Source organism: Pleurodeles waltl, chromosome 1_2 (genome assembly GCF_031143425.1).
Source record: "Pleurodeles waltl isolate 20211129_DDA chromosome 1_2, aPleWal1.hap1.20221129, whole genome shotgun sequence".
Lineage (NCBI taxonomy): Eukaryota > Metazoa > Chordata > Amphibia > Caudata > Salamandridae > Pleurodeles > Pleurodeles waltl.
Window position 1 is genome coordinate 772,986,877 of NC_090437.1, and position 23,996 is coordinate 773,010,872.

The 23,996-nt window shown below is 44.5% G+C and overlaps 1 protein-coding gene across 1 annotated transcript in view; it reads right to left on the bottom strand.

Moving 5' to 3' along the window:
- Window positions 1-8,757: 8,757 nt before the first annotated feature.
- NPY5R (neuropeptide Y receptor Y5) overlaps window positions 8,758-23,996 on the bottom strand; it is a 349,909-nt gene continuing 334,670 nt past the window's right edge. Inside the window, exon 4 of the mRNA XM_069243805.1 lies at window positions 8,758-10,244. Coding sequence (XP_069099906.1) covers window positions 8,886-10,235 — 1,350 coding nt within the window. The 5' untranslated portion in view covers window positions 10,236-10,244 and the 3' untranslated portion in view covers window positions 8,758-8,885. The remainder of the gene's footprint in view (window positions 10,245-23,996) is intronic.

Here is a 23,996-nt window from a genome sequence, read left to right on the forward strand (position 1 = left end):
TGACAGACTGGACAGTAGTTAAATCAGTTCTGATTAAGCTCTCTCTTTTTCATTGACACTGACTACCTTTCATGAGTTATGTAAAACAAAATATTTCCTGGGAGAAGATAATAGGCTTCTCTTCCTGGTAGGAAATCAGGTAAAGAGTTTATTACAAGGAGTTACCGTGCTGTAATATACCAGCCATGGGTGAGACTTCCTAGCTCCACACACTACCACTGCGGTTCTTTCCTTTTGAAAGACCCCCTTTTCCTCCCCCCCGAGAATGTCTCACAGGTTTGTTTATGAGAAATCAACAGGACGTACTGAAAATAGAGACTTGTTTTGGCATGGGAATTGTCTTGCAATTCGATCCAGAATTGTTACCAATCACTGGGTAGTGCGACATTCAAGAAAAATGGCTGCCACCACTTTCTGGGAACACAACTGGACTGGAAAAGAACAGAAGAGGAAGAACATGTTGCTGTATCTACCTGGAAGCAGACTGAAGTCTGCACCTGCTTATCTAATAGCCATCTCCGGAATTACCACTCACTGTAATACCATCTGGCCTATTTTAGCCTCAGAGAGCTAAAAGCCTGAAGCAGAACATCTTGCATGAAGGGCGGCAGCCCAGTGGGCACTGTTAACTGAGCAAGGGCCCTGGCTGAAGTCGGTGGATGAACATGCCTCCCACTGCTGAACTGTTGCAGACACTGGAAACCTCTCCCAGTTTTCTGGAAACTTTGTGCATGACTGGTGGAAACTAGCAAGCATCTGAAGAAACTGGGACTCGTGGCTGTCATAGGAATCAGGGGTAGAAAGTTATTTCTCCACCTTGGAGCTGAGGGATGAAGTCTCGCAGAACCACTGGGAGGTTCGGAAGTATTTGAGTGTACCAATTTGAAAGGAAATTGACTCTGCCTCTTTCGAGTCCTATCATGCTCTTTGAGGTAGAACAGTTTTCTGGTAACTTTTTCTTGCTTTCATCTTCACGCAAGACTGGCCTCTGGTGACTGTTTTTGGTGAGACACATAGGCCCAGATTTATACTTGCTTTCTGCTGAATTAGCGTCATTTTTTACGCTAATTCAGCACAAACCTAACTCCAAATGTATACTTTGGCGCTAGACCTGTCTACCACCAAATTTTCGGAGTTAAAGTCGTTTTTTGCTAGTGGGAAACTACCTTGTGTCAATGAGATGCAAGGTAGGCGTTCCTGGGCAAAAAATGACTCTAAGGCCCAGGCGCCTTATTTATCCTCGCGTGCAAAAATGGTACACGGGACGGAGGTGGGCCTAAATAATGGCGCTAAGCTTGCTTAGCGCCATTATTTAACGCCTGGGTCAGGGCAGGCATTAGGGGACCTATGAGCCTATTTATATGGTGGAACACCATGGAATAAGTCCACAGGTGCCCTCCCCAGGCCCAATGGACATCCCCACTCACACAAGAGGGACAGTGGGGGGTTGGGGACCCCATCCCAGGTAGGTATAGGTAAGTAGAGGTGAGTATTCTATTATTTTTATGAAAGTGCCAGTGGGGGCCCTGAAATGGGACCCCTACATGGCACTGGGTGCAATGGCTGTGCCCAGAGGACCCCTGTCCCCTGTGCTGGCCTTTGGGGTGGTGGGCATGACTCCTGTCTTTTATAAGACAGGAGTCATGTGGTATAGTGGGTTTAGTGTCAAGAAATGACGCTAGGCTGGTTAGAGTCATCTTTTTTCACTCTAACCAGCCTAACGCATTTTTTGGTGCAAAACACCCTTCTCCCATACCACCACCCCCATCCAGCTAACGTAATTTTCCATGGTGTTAGCCCACCCTTTGCGCCACATTGCGCCATTCAATAAATAAGATGCCTGGTAGGCGTCTTGGAATGGCACTAGCCGGTGGTAAACTTTTTCATGTAAAACTGTGCTAGAGCAGTTTTGCGTGAAAGAGTATAAATATAGGCCATAGACTAACAATGACTTTTAGGCCAAGCTTTTCCTAAGACTGTTTTTTTTTTAACATATCTTTCAGCAAGTCTTGTCTTCAAATCCCCGTGTCCGATTTTTGATTTAGTTTTAATCATTAAGATTAGCGTCTATCACTCAACTAGTTTGGGAGCATTACTGATTGATTTTGTCAGTTAAATTCTGCTTTGGTTCTGCTTAAATACTTAACTCGCATTTATCTAAGGAAAAGCCTACTGCTGTATCCCATTGGTAGAATATGTTAAGCGCAGATAATCGTCTATGCCACCTAACAAGGCATTGTTTTATTGGCGTTGTGGTTGTCAATACCTGATCTTCACCCTAGTTGTTAATCCAGAATGTTACTTGCCTCAAAAGTACCACTTTGTAATGAATAAATGTGTTACAAGTCTCCACTGCTAATCACAATGCATACATTGCAAACCCCTGCAAGCAGCAAAAAGTTGGGAATGCCAGCTGTGTTCCTCTTCTTTTCGACTATAAATGTTATGCACAAATGCATTTCATCACTCTTCCCGCAGCATGGCATAACATTGTGATCACCAGTTGAAGGCATGGGGTAACCATTAGCAATTTGCAAATTGTCCATTTCTGACAGCTAACAGTCTGCTAGTTCAGACTACTGTGTGCTGCGCCTGATGCCCCATTCCCAATGTGCCAATCTTCTGTGGCATTGTGAACTATGGCTTTTAAAGGACAGAGCATGCACAGCATATAAAAGTTTCTGTCTTCGCTTTGAAAACTGCGTACAGTGTGATGCAGAGCGGTTTTGCAACCTAATATACTATTCAGGTTGATTGTGCACGCCTCCCTTTGCGCAGTGGCGTTGCAGACTGAAGAATTAATGTTTCCTTGACTCCTAATAGACTATGGTTAGTCACAGCTTAAACAAAATGTTCCTGTTAGCAGACTCTTCATGAATGAGGGCAATCTTTGTGAAGAGGTAATCATCAAGATTACAATTTATGGATTTATTAATTAGTTTTATCTCATGTACATGACAAGTTTTAATCAAGACGTGTGCACTTTTTTCAGCCCCCTTCTGAAATTTTAATTTTCTGACTGATCTTTATACTTTCTCATCATCAATAACTGAAAAAGGCAGTATTTAAACAGTTGCAATATTACCTTTGGATTTAGCTTGTCACACTAATGCATTGATTGAGAATGGAATCAGGGGATCCTTATGGGTGAGAGAACACAGATTTCAGCACAAACTGAAATTTGCATCTCTGAGATTCCAAATTGTGGGGATATTCTCCCACCCATAAAGTTTTTCCCCTCACGTTTAACACTAGAGAAAACCTGTTGGAATTCACGTGGGGAAAAAACAGTATGAATAGTTTTCACTCTTAGGAAAGGGTAAAACACTTGGGGCCAGATTTAATAGAAAGTTATGGTGTGCGACGCTGCATCAAATTTGGCAGTGTTGCGCACCGTCATTTTCAAAATGCAGGGATGCGCCGTATTTACTAGAACACAGCGCACCCCTGTGTTTCCCCCTGCGCCGGTGCTAAATTTGCTGCATGTTGAACAATGCAGCAACTCTTGCACCATAGTGCAAGAATGGCTGGGTTGAGGGGGAGATTGTTTTTGTGCAGGAAGGAGCACCTTACTGCACAAAAACAATCTTTAATAGTGATTTGCTTTTTCTATGTGTGCTGCATTCTGCATTCTGCAGCACACATAGAAAGAGCAAAAACCAAGGAGAAATGAAAGCATTTCTCCTTGTTGAGTGTATGATGAGACAATGCATGTGGGAACCACACGTTTTAACAGTGTGGTCGGAACAACAACTGTGTTGTTATCACGCATGCCTTTACCACGCATGCCTTCACAATGATTTTTCATTGTAAAAGCATGCCTAATAAAGGCATGTGTGGGAATGGCATGCGTGGTTCTATCATGCCACCCCCCACCCGTCCTAAGGGCCAAAAGTACTGCACCCCATATACTTAAACTACCCAGACCCCCCACCTGCCCTAAAAACAAAACTACCACGACCCCTCCACCTCTGCCCCTAAAAACAAAACTACCTCGACCCCAGCCCACCTGCCCTAAGGTCCAAAAGTACCCCAACCCTAATACATAAAGTACCACGACCCCCACCTGCCCTAAAAGCAAAACTACCCCAACCCCCACCCACCCCTAAAAACAAAACTACCCCGACCCCCTCACCAGCCCTAAAAACAAAACTAGCCCAACCCCAGCCCCTAAAACTACCCTGACTCCCCACCCCTACTAAAAACTGAACTACCCCGACAACCCCCACCCACCCTGAGTCCTAAAACCTTCCCCACCTGCCCTATAAACAACAAAACCCCCACCACCCTAAAAACAAAATTACCCCGACCCCCCCACCCCGCTCCTAAAAACAAAACTATCCTGACCATCCTACCCACCGCTAAAAACAAAACTACACCAACCCCCCACCACGTCCCTAACAACAAGACTACCCCAACACCCCCGTCCACCATGAGCCCTAAAACCTTCCCCAACCCTCGTACCTGCCCTAAAAACAACCAACCCCCACCTGCCTTAAAAACAAAAGTACCCCGATCCCCCTCCGCAGCACCTAAAAACAAAAGTACCCTGACCCACCACCCCATTCCAAAAAACAAAACTACCCCGACATCTCCACCCCTAAAAAATGAACTACCCAGACAAACCCCACCCACCCGCCCCTAAAAACAATATTATCCTGACCCCCCACCCCACCCCTAAAAACAAAACTACCCTAAAACCCCCACCACACTCCTAAAAAACTAACTAACCAGACAACCCCCACCCACCCGGAGCCCTAAATCCTTGCCAACCCCCCACCCGCCCTAAAAACAACTGACCCCCACCAGCCCTAAAAACAAAACTACGCTGACCTACCATCCCTGCCCCCAAAAACAAAACTATCCCTACCCCTCCACATTTCCCCAAAAACAAAACTACCCTGACCCCGCATTCTGCAGCACACATAGAAAGAGCAAAAACCAAGGAGAAATGAAAGCATTTCTCCTTGTTGAGTGTATGATGAGACAATGCATGTGGGAACCACACGTTTTAACAGTGTGGTCGGAACAACAACTGTGTTGTTATCACGCATGCCTTTACCACGCATGCCTTCACAATGATTTTTCATTGTAAAAGCATGCCTAATAAAGGCATGTGTGGGAATGGCATGCGTGGTTCTATCATGCCACCCCCCACCCGTCCTAAGGGCCAAAAGTACTGCACCCCATATACTTAAACTACCCAGACCCCCCACCTGCCCTAAAAACAAAACTACCACGACCCCTCCACCTCTGCCCCTAAAAACAAAACTACCTCGACCCCAGCCCACCTGCCCTAAGGTCCAAAAGTACCCCAACCCTAATACATAAAGTACCACGACCCCCACCTGCCCTAAAAGCAAAACTACCCCAACCCCCACCCACCCCTAAAAACAAAACTACCCCGACCCCCTCACCAGCCCTAAAAACAAAACTAGCCCAACCCCAGCCCCTAAAACTACCCTGACTCCCCACCCCTACTAAAAACTGAACTACCCCGACAACCCCCACCCACCCTGAGTCCTAAAACCTTCCCCACCTGCCCTATAAACAACAAAACCCCCACCACCCTAAAAACAAAATTACCCCGACCCCCCCACCCCGCTCCTAAAAACAAAACTATCCTGACCATCCTACCCACCGCTAAAAACAAAACTACACCAACCCCCCACCACGTCCCTAACAACAAGACTACCCCAACACCCCCGTCCACCATGAGCCCTAAAACCTTCCCCAACCCTCGTACCTGCCCTAAAAACAACCAACCCCCACCTGCCTTAAAAACAAAAGTACCCCGATCCCCCTCCGCAGCACCTAAAAACAAAAGTACCCTGACCCACCACCCCATTCCAAAAAACAAAACTACCCCGACATCTCCACCCCTAAAAAATGAACTACCCAGACAAACCCCACCCACCCGCCCCTAAAAACAATATTATCCTGACCCCCCACCCCACCCCTAAAAACAAAACTACCCTAAAACCCCCACCACACTCCTAAAAAACTAACTAACCAGACAACCCCCACCCACCCGGAGCCCTAAATCCTTGCCAACCCCCCACCCGCCCTAAAAACAACTGACCCCCACCAGCCCTAAAAACAAAACTACGCTGACCTACCATCCCTGCCCCCAAAAACAAAACTATCCCTACCCCTCCACATTTCCCCAAAAACAAAACTACCCTGACCCCGCATTCTGCAGCACACATAGAAAGAGCAAAAACCAAGGAGAAATGAAAGCATTTCTCCTTGTTGAGTGTATGATGAGACAATGCATGTGGGAACCACACGTTTTAACAGTGTGGTCGGAACAACGACTGTGTTGTTACCACGCATGCCTTTACAATGATTTTTCATTGCAAAAGCATGCCTAATAAAGGCATGGGTGGGAATGGCATGCGTGGTTCTATCATGCCACCCCCTGCCCATCCTAAGGCCCAAAAGTACCCCACCCCTATTCACTTAAACTACCCAGACCCCCCATCTGCCCTAAAAACAAAACTACCACGACCCCTCCACCTCTGCCCCTAAAAACAAAACTACCTTGACCCCAGCCCACCCGCCCTAAGGCCCAAAAGTACCCCACCCCTAATACTTAAACTACCCCGACCCCCCACCTGCCCTTAAAACAAAACTACCCCAAACGCCCACCCGCCCCTAAAACCAAAACTACCCTGACCACCCACCCACCCTAAAAACAAAAATAACCCAACCCCCACCCGCCCTAAACACAAAACTACCCCAAATCCTGCCCCCTAAAAACTGAACTACCCCGACAACTCCCACCCACCCTGAGTCCTAAAACCTTTCCTGACTCCCCACCTACCCTATAAACAACCGACCCCCCACCAGCCCTAAAAACAAAACTACCCCAACCCCCATCCCGCCCCTAAAAACAAAACTACCCCGACCCCTCCTCCCCCGCCCCCAACAACAAAACTACCCTGACACCCCCACCCACCCTGAGCCCTAAATCCTTCCCCGACCCCGCACCTGCCCTAAAAACAACCAACCCACCCTAAAAATCAAAGTATCCTGACCCCCTCCCCAGCCCCTAAACACAACTACCCTGATCCCCTCCACTCGCCCCTAAAAACAAAACTTCCCTGACCCCCACCTGTAAAAACAAAACTACCCCAACACCTCCACCCCACCCCTAAAAATGTAACTACCCAGATAACCCCCACCCAGCCTGCCTTAAAAACAAAACTACCCTGAACCCCCCCATCCCCGAACCCAAAAATAAGGCAGTAATATAATGGACATAATGGATATAATGGACGTCAAGATAACTGCACCGAATTCAACAATTCATTCACCCTTTTTGGGATACTTTTTGCAGCCAAAATATCCAGTTGTGGGTGACATCAGAGAGGCAGTATTTTCCCATTACTTGTATGCTGCTCCAACTCAGTGCTTTGAAAAGCGTTTATTTTTTAAAGCGATCTTTGCCCTTAGTCGACAAAGGGCCCCTTAAAGCTTATGGCGATAATCAGATTGCCACAGATCGCATTGTTATGGCAAGGCGCGTTGGCATTTAGCTTTCATTCAAATGCCTGTGAGCGCACAAAAGGTATTGTTTTCTCTGTTTCATCTTCAAGACTTCTGTCTGGAGTGTTCAGCACTTACCTGTCCCTTCTCCCCGTATCACAGAAACCCCTGCAGTTTGTGGGAAACGCACTCGTTTAAATTACTCCCCATGTCTACCAGGGCCCTTTTAATCATAATGGGCAGTCGTGGGTGGTTTACTTGTTGCGTCAGTCGCGCGACACAAAGGATGAGCTTGCACATTACATTTTTTGCAAGATGATCACGGTTGACTTGTAAAGACTGCACAGCAAACAACTGAACGAAGGAGAACACCCCCCTCCCACCTACCCCCATCTATCACCCGTACCTCAGCATTTAGCATTCCACTGGGAAGGTGATGTGTCGCTGTCATTCCCAGTTTGTGTTACAGAGCTGTCACTGCGCCTGCTGCCTTCTGCTCAAGATGCTGCGCTGTTAAAGCCCGCAGCACTTCAGGGAAGGCGGTGCGCAGATGTCTTAATTTAAGTAGTTCTGTCACATCCATTTCTCAGGCGTACAGCCACTGTATTTTAGGATCGTTGTTCTGCGGGGTCGCGTAAAGAGCTGCCTCAATGTATTCTTATTTGGGGATTTTGGTCTCGCTGAAATCATTCTTGGGTGATTGCATACTGTATTTGTCTTGCAAAATGCAGTGGTATTTTTGGAAATTTCCGACTAACATTAGAATTGGATATACCAAGTGAAAAATGCAACAATCAAGGCTTTCTTTCATCCTAGGAAGACTGCATCTGCTGAAGTTATGTGCATTACGAATGTAATATGTGTAGTGCATAATCATAAACACTTATTAGGTTGTAAATCTCTACAAAAATATGACTGCTTCTATTAAACTAATGTAGAAAGTCTGTCAATGGGGAACAGTTTTCCTGATTTTTTTGTGAATGTTTTTCTTCCTCATTAATTATTATTCGCCTACTGGATGGCCCTCGAGCACTAATTAAAATAGCATTGGTGTACCAATGTGTAGTTTCTGGTCAGTGAGTTTCAGTTTTGGTAATCTGCAACGAAAAAGAAAAGATCAAACTTAAAGCCACAAAATAAATAGAGTTTCTTGGAAAATAATCTACTCGTATGTTCATGAGGCAGTTATAAAGGGCAAAGGATAAAATGACAATCCAGTTAGCAAAACATAGCAATGCTGGGAAAGAGTAGTTCTCTCACACAAGGGGCTGTACAGTGTCTTTATTCTCACACACGTAGCTTTCAATATATATTTTTAATCAAGTGAAATAGGATGGAAACTATGAGGAAAGTGGGTATTGTTTGTGGAAAGGTCCCTTGTTGATCACTCCAGGTTAAGAGATGTGGAAACACTGAACAAGGGATATTAAGTCAGCTTTGATCCCGTTGTTCAGGAACCCATACAGGATCGGATTCAGACAGCAGGACATCATACCCAAGAGATGGCAGATACAGAACACTAATTTAAAATGGCGATTGGAAATGAGGTTGGCGTTAAAATCCGTAACAAGGTGGAAAAGATAAAGGGGCATCCAGCTGATAGCGAAAACCAAGATCAGCACCGTCAGCCTGCAGAAAACTCGCCGCGATCTTTTCTTGATCCGTGTGATGGACTTGGATACAGAGATCATGTTCTGCAGCTCGTAGTTGTCTTCCGCTTTCATATCAAAGCATATTGGAACGCCGGGTAAGAAGACACTGGAGGGCATTGCCTGGCTTCGGTCTGTAGTTGAGGTTTCGGGGACCTCTCCATAATGACTCTCTTGATGGCGCCTTGTAGTGGCCGGGACCACACTGGAAGATTTTTTACTATACCTTCTTCTGTGTTTCCTCACAAAAGTGTAACTCCACCTGCTGTGGCTGCTGGAAATTTCCATTTGGGGCTGGTTGTTCTTTGGCTGTTGAAGTGTTAAGTTAATCATCTCATTTTCTTCACACTTGTTGTCTCTGCTTGGCATCCTAGAGCTTATGCTCCTGCAGACACTGGTGTGGCTAACAGTCAGGCAGACCAAAGGCAATATGTACTGCACAATCAACAATGACATTGTGAAGGCAATTCTGTAGGACCCAGAAGGCCAGGACTCAATGCATAAGTACCTGTCCTTTAATGGCTCGAGATTAATTGTCTCACTGAGGTCAATCATCTTGTGAAAGACTGGTAGCGGGGAACAAATTGTGAAGCCCAGAGTCCAGACAGTGGCTATTAGGAAGTATCCATGGTTAGCTGTGAGGGTAGTAGACAGCGGGTGCTTAATCATGTAATAACGAACCATGGCAATGGACATTAACATGAGAGTAGAAATAAGAACAGACACACATTGCAAGAAAGGGACCACATGGCACAGGATTTCACCAAAGATCCACTGATCAAGTAGGACGTAGGTCAGTGTAAAAGGGGAACAGAAAAGCACAACGAGAATGTCAGAAAAAGCCAGGTTTCCAATGAGAAAGTTTATGATCGTTTTCTGTTTGCGCTTCCGGAACAGAGCAACAAGGATGAGAATATTCCCCATGAAGCCGAGAAGACTGACAAAGGTGTACAAGCCAATGATAAAGTATCTTATGTCATCGACACTGCTGTTGTAGTCTTCCCAAGAAGGGAAATTTGAGCTTGTTGAAGTTGCTGTGCTATTGTCCTCTTTGTTATTTGTTTTGTTGTTATCGTCCTTGCGCTCGGAATCCATATTTGTGCCCTGTTTAAAAGAAGAAATATATAGATCATTAATGGGCAGATGAAACAATCAGTCACTATTGATCATAATCAATAGCAACTGTGCACTATTGCATTTCACTTGTCACAGAATCAAAATTGTTTTTCAAATGCATGGCATCCCACTCTCGATGGGAGAGCCACATTACCTGGGGTCAGGTGCAAGTATCTACCAAAACAATGGAACATATGCACAAACAATTCCCCTTTTGAAAACCGATCATTAATTCAATGGGCAATCAGGTTCAACATGTTACTCAATAAGCAAGCTGAGCCATAACTTTGAAATATAGGCATTGCTAAAAACGGCAATCATACCATATACTATACACTGATTCAAGTCTACACTTTTAACTATTTTCACAATGGACAAGTCCATTCCTCTAAGCTCCGGAAAAAAACATAAGAGTTTACTAAAATCTTCAGCCCATTTAATATTTGATCCAAACTTTTTGGAGTAAATTTCTGTGTGAGAACTGGGTAGTAAAAATCACTGGGTAAGTTTTGAACTTGTGGTTATCGCCGCCCTACCAATGGTGACCAGCTAGCCCTCCATTGGAAACACTCCTGATCCCACTTTGCCCCTAATGTCAGCACTGCTGTACGGTATGCACTATTGGTAGATTGTACGTTTTGAAACTACATCTGCATGATTAAATCTTTACACATCCTAATACTGTCAGTCAAGATCACCGGAATTACGCCTACATTTTTAATTTTTCTCATTTAAGATGAACTTAAGTACACAAGAAAAAGTTTAAGCTTTTAATTGAGTACTCCGAATGACAACTCAGGTTGAGGCCCATATTAGAATCAATGTCATATTACCGACTTTGAAATATTGGGCAATGTCTTGATTATATCTTTATCTGATGAAGATTTTTTTTTTGTTCATGTTGAAATGAAATTGCGGGCTTCGATGCCAGTAAAGTTAACACAACTAAATTATTATATTGCGATCTTGGCTCATTTCGCACATGGAAGGGAGGTAAGAATGCTCAGATGTAATTTTAATTACACTCGTGAAATTTGATGATTTTGCAAATATTGCATACTTGAAATTTGAAAAATTGAAATTAGGCAATTTTGTGTCATTGTTTTTCTGGGGACAAGTGGCTCAAGCAAACAAAATCTCATAGAAAGACATTTTGTGCTCAAACTAGTATCTTATTAGTATCTGATATGATTTTTTAAATCAGGTATGTCCAAGTGGAAAATTATAATGTAATACACCACCAAACTACCTTAAATTTCATTACTTTGCACTTCCCTAGCAAGGAGTAGACTCCCCACATTCTTCCTAGCAACCTGTCCCGGTCTATCATACTCTGTCCCTGATACATACCTTTCTATCCAGCCTGTTTACCATAGTCCTTTTCCAGTTGTCATGCCCCTCGCTGCCTAGTTCCAAACCAGTGTGACTTTCCTTCACTCTTTGCACAAGTCCCTCCTTGCCCAGCTCCTGTATTGGAATCCCCCTTTGCTCCCTGCATGGAGCTTTCTAGGTGCACTTTCTGTGTCCTGCCCTGCGAGGTCTCACATATCCCTCCTTTTACACCCAACACCTTGGGTTCCATTCTCAAAGCACCTAAAATAGATTTAGGTTCTCATGGTGTGTCCATTCTTGTTATATATTCGGAAAATGTGAAATGAATACGCTCAAACTATAGGTCTCATTATGACTTTGGTGGTCCTTTTCCAGGTTCGCCGAAAATGTTGCAGACAAAAGACCACCAGTGCTGGCAGTCTTTTGCCCACCACATTATGAGTCCTTGGAGGACTTCTGCCCATTTCTGTGAGGAAGTCCAACTCTGAAGTGGTGGGTGCATCGCCAGCACAGCCATGGCAGCAGGACTCCACCTAGCGTATTACAAGCCGTAATACAGTTTGACAGAGTTCTGCTGGCATGGTGGTGCTTGCGATGCAAGACCGTCAGGACCCACGCCCTCCCGGACATCCTCCTAAATGGAGAAGGTAAGTGGGCATCCATAGGGGGGGATGCTGGTGTCTTTGTGTTTGCAGGGTATGTGTCTGTGGAGGGGGGTGGCGAATGCGTCGGTGTATGCAAGTGAATGTGAATGTGTGTGCGTGTATGTGCGCATGTATGGGGTGTCTGTGTGGATGAATGCAAGTGAGTGGGGGTGCCTGAGTGCATGTTTGCGAGTGAGTGGTGGTGTCTGTGTGGATGTATACGTATGCTGAACGGGTGTGTATGTAAATGCATGCGTGCATGAAGGGGTAGGGGGCTGTGGTGGGATAAGATGTTTTAGTGTGCGGGGGGAGAGCTGAAAAACTGTTACCCCCTTCAGTTGGGGTGGGGGCATAACCAGGCCCATACTGTTTGGTAGCCATAACCTCACTATTTTTTTTTAAATTCCCTGGCATCTATTAGATTTTTCGGCCCTGAGGTGTGGTTGGGGATGATTGCCCTATCTGCCCACTGGTGGGCAGAACAACTTGGGCCCCATTTATTTGGGGTGGGGGTATGGCCACACCCCCACCCTCTCATTTTGAAAATAAAATCTTCCCAGGTCTCTGGTAGGCTTTCTGCCCTCCTTGGGGGCAGATGGGCCTTCCAAAAATAAGCCGACCTGCCCCCAAGGGGGGCAGATATGGCCAATAGTAATGTGCCCCCATGGTGAGCAACCCTTGCCCAAAGGGCCGCCCCCCAAACAAAACACACACACACCAATCCCTGGTGCCTAAGTGGTTGCTCCCCTTGCGTGAAATTGACGCAAAAAAATAAAAATCCCTGGTGTATAGTTGTTTATGTCCCCCTTGGGGGCAGATTGGCCTAACAATAATAGGCCAAAGGGGGCAGAAATGCTTAATACAATTTGCCCCCCAGTGGAGTGACTCTTGCCTAAGGGGTCGCTCCCCATACATAAAAACATAAAGTAAATAAAAAAAATATATATATCTCCTCATTATAATAGGCCGATCTACCCCCGGGGGGGAGGCAAAAAGGCCTAAAAATATTTTGCCCCCCTGGGCAGAGGCCCTTGCCCAAGGGGCCCCTCCCCTTAAGCGTAAGCATAACATTTTTAAAAAAAATCCCTGGTGTCTAGCGGTTTTTGCCACCCCCCCCCCCCGGGGAAGGTCGGCCTAATTATATTAGGCAGATCCCTAAAAATAATTTAGCCCCCCCCCGGGAAGGGACCCTTGCCTATGGGGTCGCTCCCCACATATTAAAAAAAAAAATAATTAGCCCTGGTGTCTAGGGGCCTTTCCTTTCCTTTCACGTCTCTGCCGGCCTCCTCCTCCTAAGTGGAAGAGAAATGCTGAGCACTTCTCCTCCTCATCGTCCAGCGCGATGGGAGGTGACCTCTGATGAGGTCAGCACGCGATTGCGTGCTGACGTCATGAGACGTCACTGGGGAATTCAGGGGTGGATGGGGAAGCGATTCCCCTTCTAGCCCTGACATGGGGGGGGGGCAGCACTCGGGGGAGTGCGGGTACCTGGAGCAGCGCAGCCATGGCGTAACCATTACGTCCACAGCGGGGAAGGGGTTAACAATTCTTATCTTCGATTGCAAGTATCCAATTTGATTGCCTTTTTGCTTGTTATTTCTCTTTAGTTGTCTAAATCTGTTTTGGAATGTACTTAGTTATTTTATTGACTGTAAAATCATTTGATAGTTCTTAAAATTAACAGGCATTTGTTTAGGGAATTGTCTGCTGCTTGTGCCATTAATTTTAGGGGTTGGGCAGAAGACCTACAAATCTGACCTAACCAGTTTGTATTTATTAAGTTGGTAGGGGTACCCTCATCCCAAATTACTCACCAAGTTACTGACACTGCATGTCTGGTTCCCTTGAGATCACAACTTTGCTTAGTTTTGACATTTGTTTTTTTACTAAAAGCTATAGTAAAAACAGGTTGAAGACATATTGTACCTGTGTACATGTGAAAGCATGCCTCCTACAGGCCCTTGATGCATTTGTTCAAGCAACACATGGTACACCAGAAACAAAATGTTGAAAGTATGCATATCATTTGCTTTGGATGCTAATATATTTGTAAGTGCTGGATGAATTTTATCACATGTATGTTGTGAATTAGTAGTGCAGGAAATAAGGGATGCAAACATCCAGATAAGGTAAGAGGGATTTCCAGTGATGTATCAAAAGCAGCATTAATGAAATGTAGGATTGTATACCGAACACTCACTGTCACCACTTCTGAAATTGATGAGATATGCAGCCCTCATACGTAGCAAAGTGCAGACTGTGCCTTAATGGTCAACTTGGTGTAAGAGTTTCCTAATCAAAGGTACCATATATCAGTCTTTGATTCTTATGCTGTTATTTTGTTTTTGGCTCAGTATCCCTAAGGCTGCTCATCTCCCTTCTTTGGTTCAAAAGTAAGAGGAGAGGCTTCCAGAGACTTTGAATGACAAATAAAACGCTCTAGAAGATTGTTATCCTGCTGTGCTATAAAATAACTAGATTCTGGTCCAGAATAGATCCTCTTACACAGTCTTCTCACTCGTGCTTCAGAATCAGTTTAGAGTAGAAGTGTGCAAAGTTTCGTTTCCTCAGGCAAGGTTTTGTGAATGTTTTTCAGTCCATATACTCTAAAAAAGCTATTCGATGCTCCTACATAGTTACCAGTGTAATTTTGTTCTCCACTTATCAAGATAATCTTCATTTTAATATGTACCAACTAAGCTATTTAAATATTTACTCGACACATGCTGGAAAATCTATGTAGATATTTTCTCTGCGAGTTTCCATGTTGTTGAGCTTTTTTATGGAGCCTTGCATTGCAAAAGAGAAAAACACTAAGGCCCGTTAAGAGTTTGTGAGATTTCCCGATTTGGCAGCTAGTGGGAGTTGCAGTGCGTAATTTGTAATACAATAAGTGCTGGGGACCAAAGTATTGTTCAAAAGCCAGCGGCCTGTGCAACAAGAATGCATACTCTAGATTGCACCTCATGCCTCTTTCACCTCCAATAAAACTCCCTTCTCCTTTATCACACTGTTTCGGGTTCTTTTCCATCCCTGCTTTCTCCCTTGTCACCATGTTTCAGATTATTTAATTTGCAATTTATAAAAAGTTACAATGTTTTTTCTAGAACTACACAAATGCTGAAAAACACCTTTATGATTGGTAGCCATATAAATGACACACCTTTATAATTGGTAGCCATTTAAATGACTGAAATGTACTATTTACCCGTCTGCCATACCAAAGGCAGCAGATAGATCCTGATACTCTTCTGGAATTTATTTACCTACCTCCATACGAAAAGTGAAAAAATCATAAATGTTTGAAAAGCTTATACTGAATTTTATGCCTTCGTCAGTCCAGAAATCGATAATAACTTTTAAAAATCAGCGAAGAAACATCAATTTCTGACACAACTCCTTTTTCAATAGGGAAAAGCTCTAATACTGTGGCATTTTTGATCCTGGAGTGAAAGTGCTAATGCAGCACAAAATCAGCGCCAAAGGCAAGATTTACATATTGATATCTAGAGCAATAGATGTTTCAAACTAAATGAAGTTGCAATGGTTTTCATAGATCTTCACTAAAAATCAAAAAAAAATTGCAGTTGTGTCCACCCTTGTTTGACAGCCTTATATGCAACAGAAAAATAGTATTTCCGCTTCTGCCTTTCCGAAGACATCAGGAAAATGAGCTACTTGTTACAATTCAGTATGTCTACCAGCACCACTAAAAGTACAAAAAGCATAAATGCAGGAAAACCCAATACTAAACTAAAAATTACTGAGTTATCTGTCACTAGCCAAGTTAACAAGAAATCAAACAAAAGAAGGATAAAACACCTCATAGGATATGTCAGCAACATGGGTTTAGAGAGTCAATGTGTAAGGGGAGTAGCATATGAGCTTCACTGGGACCAGAAAACGTTTCAGAACCACTGATGCCCCTTAAACGTTTAATACCAGCTTACCTGACAATGTTTTTGTCATGTTTGTTATTGCTATGTGTGACAAAAATACTGCTGCTTATGAAAAAATCAGAATATCTGTGCTAGTTACGGGATGAAAGAAATAAGGGTAGTAGTGAGAAGGGTGAAAGACCTTCTCAAATAATAAACACAATTCCTGTCATGGTGAACCACAAAAGTCACTAAATTGACTTGTCCTTAATGCTTCGGTTGCTTGGCACATAAGACATCAGACTGAACTTAGAGGCAATGTGTAAAGTATTTAAGAGGCACTCAAACAGCAATAAAGTAAAAACAAAGAACAATAAATATCCCAATCATATGTAGCAAAATCGAGTTAGTTTTAATAAATATAAAGATACCAGAACAACACAATTCACACAATTCCTATCAGTAGAACCAGCGATAATATATTTTTTTAACTTTTAGGTTAGAAATGGTGCCAAGAAGCACAAAGTTGTCCTAGAGCGGGAGACAGTCACAAGTTCAGGCAGACAGCAATGGAGCACGGGTCAGATACAGGGACCAGGTTAGCCCCGCTGAAGGGTTCTCATATCTGACTTGTAGAATTCTATTTGTGGTGTAGGGGTCATGAGGAGGAGGCTTTTAGCGTGTGACCCAAGTCGAGTGTCACAGACAGTCATTGCTGTGGCGCAAAGAGATGGTCTGCACTAGAGCTTCACATTAGTTGATTGTCACAGATGGTCACTGTTGGTGCAAAATGCAGACCTTGTTTTGCCAGTTATCGTGAACAGTTGCTGTCAGCTTTGTGTTGATGGTCCTCACCGGTGTTCGATTCTCAATGCATAGAGGTCACTTCAAGGTCACAATGGGGCCAAACTTCAAGATTTGCTTTAAGATGAGTTCACACTAATGCCAGCCAAGCAAGAGGACCTGGGGGCACCTCTTGAGTATCAGGACTCAGTCCAGCAGAGGCCTGAGGCCAGCGGAAAGGCACAGGTAGGTCCAACTGGTGCTGATCAGCTGGGTGGTTGTAGGGAGGCCTCTCGAGCCTGTAGCTCACACAAGAAGTCAGCTAACTGACCCTTGAAGTCACTCTGGGTAGCCTGTGATCAAGGCAGACAGATCCAATCTTCCTTCTTCAAACAGTAGGCAGTCTTCTGAAGGTCCCATTTTTATATTGCATGTCAACCTTTGTGTGGGACAATTCCCTGACGTACCTTCAAAACTGGTTCTGGTCAGTTACCCCCCTATTCCTAGTCCTGGCTCTAAACTGTCTAGGGTAACAAAAGGGAGTGCAGACCTGGTGTCAGGTTTCTATATCTGTGCTGCAGGCAGAACCCTTTGAAGTATAATTACGGCAGGGGACAATGCCTCCCGAGCTATCCTGTCAAGAAGGCCCACTCCCCTCACACCTAGGTCTTTTTTGTTCCCCCATCAGGAAGCAATTCTCAAACCCCAACAGCAGAGTGACTCACAGTCATGTGTCACAGGACACTGGCAGAAAGGCACAAATTGGGCAAGAAAATGTCAACTTACTTATAGTGGTATTTTAAAAAATGTAACAAAGTCCGACTTTACCATCAAAGAAGAATTTGAATTACAGTGGATTTGAGCATAAACATTAGCTCTCTACTTGTTCCTAAACTGAAGTTTGTTCTATTTAACTGTAATAAGGTAACCCACAGTTAGCCTACTGGGAAGGTTGCCTTACAAAAGTGAAAAATGACTTTTGGGGTTTTTCAGTACCAAGACCTATGAAACTGAAACACACATGTCCTACATTTAAAGGAGCATGCTCCCTGCCCTATGAGCCTTTAGGTCTACCTTCAGGGAAAGAGAAATTTAGGCTTGGCAAGATGTTTATTTTGCCAGGTCGGAGAGGCAGTTTAAAATTGCACTATAGGCCGCAGTGGCAGGTCTGAGATATGTTTTACAGTGCTACCTTAGTGGGTGGCACAATAGGTACTGCTGCCCACTAGTAGGGTTTAGCTTACAGCCCATATCGTACAGGTAATACTATATACTACAGACTTACAAGTCAAAGAAATATGTCAATTGGATGTAAGCAAATGTTACCTCTTTTTAAGGAGTGTTCACATGCACTTTAGCACTGGCTAGCAGGGGTAACGTGCACAGAGTCTGAATGCCAACAAAATTAAGTTCAGCAAAGTTAGGGAAGTAAAGCAAAAAGTTTGGGGGGTTGCAAAGCCAAGGATGTCTGGTGAAAACAACACTACAACCAAAAGAAATTTGAAATGCAATAAGCTGATTCACAACACTATATACATCTTTGCTCAAGACCTTAGCACAATCAGTGCAAATCCTGTCAATGCTCATTGGGTGGCACTGTGCAAAATTAGAAATGCCACTGCTGGTGAAAGAGAACTTGAACCTGGGGTGATTTTGGGTACATTCATTTGTATACAGTCTAAACAGAGTGGACGGTGCATACAACAAGGTTTGGTGGATGTCCTGCATCCATTAAATGCTAAAAAATCCCTAGACTCTATTAAACTTTTGACAATGTTGATCATCAAATCTAAGAGCTGCAGATACGACAGGATTCTACAATGTATTAAACTCATCTTTGAGCCCCTCCCCCTCTTTAAGACAATGACTTCTTCATAGCTTCAGGCCAGGGTTTTTCAACTGCTAGACACTTGGAAAAGGCAACATAGCTTAACGGATTCTTTATACCGACTGTTAGAAATGGGGTCTTTGGTTGGCAGTTAGGTTACCCCTGTCCAAGCAAGGACCCTCACTCTTGTCAGGGTAATGGAGAATTACCTTATCTAACCCCTGCTCACCCCCTTGGTGGCTTGGCACAAGCAGTAGGCTTAACTTCAGAGTGCTAGGTTAAAGTATTTGTACCAACACACAGAGTAATTCAATGAAAACACTACAAAATGACACAGCACAGGTTTAGAAAAATAGAAAATATTTATCTAAACAAAACAGGACCAAAATGACAAAAATCCACACTACACCAGTCAAGTTATCACAAAAAATGCAAAAAAAAGAGTCTTCATGTAATTTTAAACACAACGCTAACGCTGTTAGCGTGAAAATATACCTTGGTTGCGTCAAAAATAACCCTGCACGGGAGAGTGTGCGTCAAAAAGGGCTTGCGATGCATCGATTTCACTAACGAGCAAGATCTTGCGTTGTTTCTTCTTTAGTCGGGTCGGCGAGTGTTGTTTCTTCTCTCCGCAGGACAGTGATGCGTCGATCCGGTCAGCACTCTCGGGTCTGGGCAGGCCTTGCATTGTTTTTACATGCCCAGTGGTGTTTGCATCAGAAACTCAGCCGCACAATGGTCAGAAAACCACACAGCACGGGTTGCGATCTCACCTGCCTCTGTCAGCAATGCTGCACGTTGTTTCTCCAGCTCTGGGCGTTGATCTTCCAGTCGCGTTGCAGGTGAGCGTTGATTTTTAGTCGCAGATCGGCCGCAGATCGGAGTCTCATAGATCTTTTCCCTGCACGGCTGTCGTGTGTGGATTTCTCACTCTTGGGCTGCCAGCTTTTCCTTTCAGGGTCCTAGGAACTGGATGCGCACCACTTGGCAGAGTAGGAGTCTCTCCAGAGACTCCAGGTGCTGGCACAGGGAAGTTTTTGCTTTCCCTGAGACAGGAGGAAAGCTCTAAATCAAGCCCTTGGAGAGTTCTTCAAAAGAAGGAAGGCAACAGAAAGTCCAGTTTTTGTCCTCTAGCACAGGCAGAAGCAGCAACCGCAGGAGGGCTCCACAAGCACAGTCACAGGCAAGGTAGCTCTTCTTCCTCAGCTCTTCAGCTCTTCTCCAGGCAGAGGTTCCTCTTGGTTTCCAGAAGTGTTCTAAAGTCTGTGGTTTTGGGTGCCCTTCTTATACCCATTTTGCCCTTTGAAGTAGGCCTACTTCAAAGCAAAGTCTTTCTTGTTTGTGAAATCCTGCCTTGCCCAGGCCCCAAACAAACACACACCAGGGGGTTGGAGACTGCATTGTGAGGGCAGGCACAGCCCTTTCAGGTGTGAGAGGCCACCCTCCCCTCCCTCCTAGCATAGGTGGCTCATCAGGAAATGCAGACTACACCCCAGCTCACTTTGTGTCACTGTCTAGTGAGAGGTGCAACCAGCCCAACTGTCAAACTGACAGGGAATCCACAAACAGGCAGAGTCACAGAAATGGTTTAAGCAAGAAAATGCCCACTTTCTGAAAGTGGCATTTTCAAACACACAATCTTGAAATCAACTTTACTAAAAGATGCATTGTTAACTTGTGAGCTCAGAGACCCCAAACTCCACATGTCTATCCGCTCCTAAAGGGAATCTACCCTTTAATCATATTTAAAGGTAGCCCCCATGTTACCCTATGTGAGAGACAGGCCTTGCAACAGTGAAAAACGAAGTTAGCAATATTTCACCGTCAGGACATATAAAACACATTACTATATGTCCTACCTTAACCATACACTGCGCCCTGCCCTTGGGCCTACCTAGGGCCTAGCGTTAGGGGTACCTTACATGTGGGAAAATGGGGGGTTTAGGCCTGGCAAGAAGGTACCCTTGCCAATGCGAATTTACAGTTAAAAACTGCACACACAGACACTGCAGTGGAAGGTCTGAGACATGATTACAGAGCTACTTAGGTGGGTGGCACAACCAGTGCTGCAGGCCCACTAGCAGCATTTGATTTACAGGCCTGGAACCTCTAGTGCACTTTACTAGGGACTTAGTAGTAAATCAAATATGCCAATCATGGATAAGCCAATTACATACACATTTTGTATAGGAACACCTGCACTTTAGCACTGGTTAGCAGTGGTAAAGGGCCCAGAGTAACAAAAACAGCAAAAACAGAGTCCAGCACACATCAACAACCTGGGAAACAGAGGCAAAAAGTTAGGGGAGACCATGCCAAGGATGCCAAGTCTAACAACCTCCATACCCTCCTGGTTGTATATAGGCTTGGGCGTAGTTCTACAAGTGGTGGCGTTCATTTGATCACAGCATTCACGCTGACAAAAAGTTAAAGGAGACCACGCCAAGCATTACAAGTCTAATACCCCCTTATTATTAGAATGAACACTGTACACATTAAGTGATGACATAGAACATAGATGTACTTTACATTGATTCAAGATGGTGTAAAATTGGTGGAGTCCCTAGAAATCCCTTCAGGAGGTGTCAAAGGAAACCTCAGCAATAGGAGGTACATTTGTCTCATTAGTTGAGAATTGTTTTGTGTGAACAAACTTGCACTTCTATGGAAAAGAGTTTGTATTTACTTGCCCCTTATAGCATGACAATAAGGTTTCCCTTTACAGTTTGGCAGAGTATATGAACCATCACAAATGGCCGGTTCATATACCCCACCAAGCTTTGGTTTTGGAAGCATTCAGTTTCCACCATCAGACTCTTCGACATCTCTGCCCATGAAAAGCTTTTACCTGGTGGCAAAAGAAAACGCCCTACATTTTGTTTTGGGAAAAAAAAAACTTTTGTGAAGAGGAACAAAGCAACATGGCACTTGCCCAGCAAAGTGCTTTGCATTCATGCAACTGCCACACTGGTGGTTGGCCCAAACTGCCACACTAGTGGTTGTTATGAAGGAAGTGAGATCCCTACAAGGCAGACAGGCATATCAAAATATGGCAGGTGGGCCTCCACCAGGGCAGCGGAGGCAAGAGCCTCTTTCTCGCCTAGTGAACTGGCGGGCCAAATGCCAGTGTCTGAAATACCCCGTACTGATGTCTCATGTCTTGTACTGCATTAGGCAAAGCCTCCTTGGTATAAATATGTGGTTCCACAAGTTTATAGCTCAATTAAGGCATGCCTAATTCACAAAAAGTATCAAATAGAATGTAGGAAATAATTTAAGAAGACTGTGGAAATCATAAAAAAGATGGGAGAACTCTACCCCTGATGATCCTAGGTCTGTAAAACAAAGTGATAAAGGTCACTATCAAGATATTTCAACGGTACTCATGTGTGTTCACAAAATAACATATTAAGGCATGGTTAAGCAGGAACAGTATATACAGAGTTTGGTATTCCTAAAGTGTGGTCAGTGAGTACAAAATGTTTCAAACGCAATCGTGAGGTACTTAATTCCCACTAACAGTTTGCATATTACTAAAGAGTCGATGTTGAGGGAATGGTACACCAAGTGTAGAGCGATGGATGCGGACATGAAGGAATCTTTCAGCTGACAGTTTGAATTATAGCAAGACACAGCGGCGGCATATGTCAAGGAGGGAGGTGTGTGGGGGTGGCATTGCGACAATGGGGAAAACATTATATTTTTTTAAAAACCAAAAAAACGACTTACCTTTCGCCGCCCCTCTCCCGTCACCGTCTTCTGCTTCGTCGCTCCTCTGCTTCTGATCGTGTCCCAGCATTCGCTGGGACACTAGCACAGGCTCCCCAGAAATCCTGGTGCTGCTTACATGCTAAACATTGCATGTAAGCAGCGCCAGGACTGGTCTGAGCAGCAGTCACTGCCACTCAGGCACAAGCCTGGGGTCTGTGCAGGTTCTCCAGCCTGGCTATGCGGAAATCCAAGTGCGCATGTGTTTGGCCAGCCTGAAACTGCAGGCCGGACACACTTACACACTCATTGCACTCTACCCTCCTCCCTGTGGCCCAGCCCCGCCCCTCCCTGCAACTGCTGGCTGAGCCCGCAGATGAAAAATGAAAAATAAAACGATAGCAAGCTATTGTTTTAATTTTCATCTGCTGGCTCATCCAGGGGGGCAACGCCCCTCTGCCACTACAGAGGAACCGCCCCTGGCATGACATCTTCAGCAGTGGAATATGTAATCTTGAAAAGTGGTAGGCACTTCAGTCAGGGACAAATGGGAAAAATAAACAGAACAGCAAGCCAGGAAAAGGGTAAGGCATGTATGAGGTGTGCCCTTGGCAAGGTCAGCTACTCATGATTGAATGCAAGCGCTGCTCAGATAGAAAGGCTGTCTACATTTTGTTATGCTTCTAGCTGGTTTTCTGCACAGCCCTGCCTCAACCTGCTTGAGTGAGCTTGCTGCAACTAACATGTGAACGATGTCTGAGGTGACAGACAATCTAAGGGCAGACTCAGTTGGCGTGTGCTGGAAAAAATATGTCTCTGGGTAAAGGAAGGTAAGATAAGGACATAAAGCAAATGTATAGTGAACCATTGGAATTTGACAGTGTGGGCGCAACCAATAGATTTCCAATAAAGAAATACATCCTTTTTGTTCCTTGTATGGATCTCACTTGAGTAAAGTTTGGGAGCATCCTGTAAATAAGAACAGAATGATGATTCTTTGCACAAAATATACACGGCAGTGCAAGCAACCCTGTATTCATTCCTCTTAGACTAACACTTTGCGTAGAGGGTTTAAGGGTGTTTGGTGAAGAGAGAGGGAGAATCATTACTGCATTTCCGCCTGGATCTGGTCCAGTTCGAACTGCCTCATTTGAAATTTGTCAGACTGTTCAAAAAATAAATGGCATGAATAAATAATTTGCTAATACTTTGCTGCGTGCACGTGATAACGCCTGGGCTTTTCCGAGTCCCATAACCAATTTGTTTCTCGGCCTTGTGGATGCGTGGGTGGACTTGTGTGACAGAGGACAGAGCAATTATGCAGCAGCAAGGACGGCTACTTCAGCCGCAGCCAGAAGACGAGCTAAGAGGCCCCTCTCCTTGTGCAAGAAAGCTTTATGTTGAGCTGCACAGCACATTTAATTGGAAGTGAAAAAACACCCATAAACATCACATGTAGAAACATGAATATACAGCAATTGACAAGGCGACGCTCTCCCAGGAGCTATGGAAACAAAGATGAACACATGCAGCAAATGGTCAGAGCAATCTGTCAATCTACCGGGAC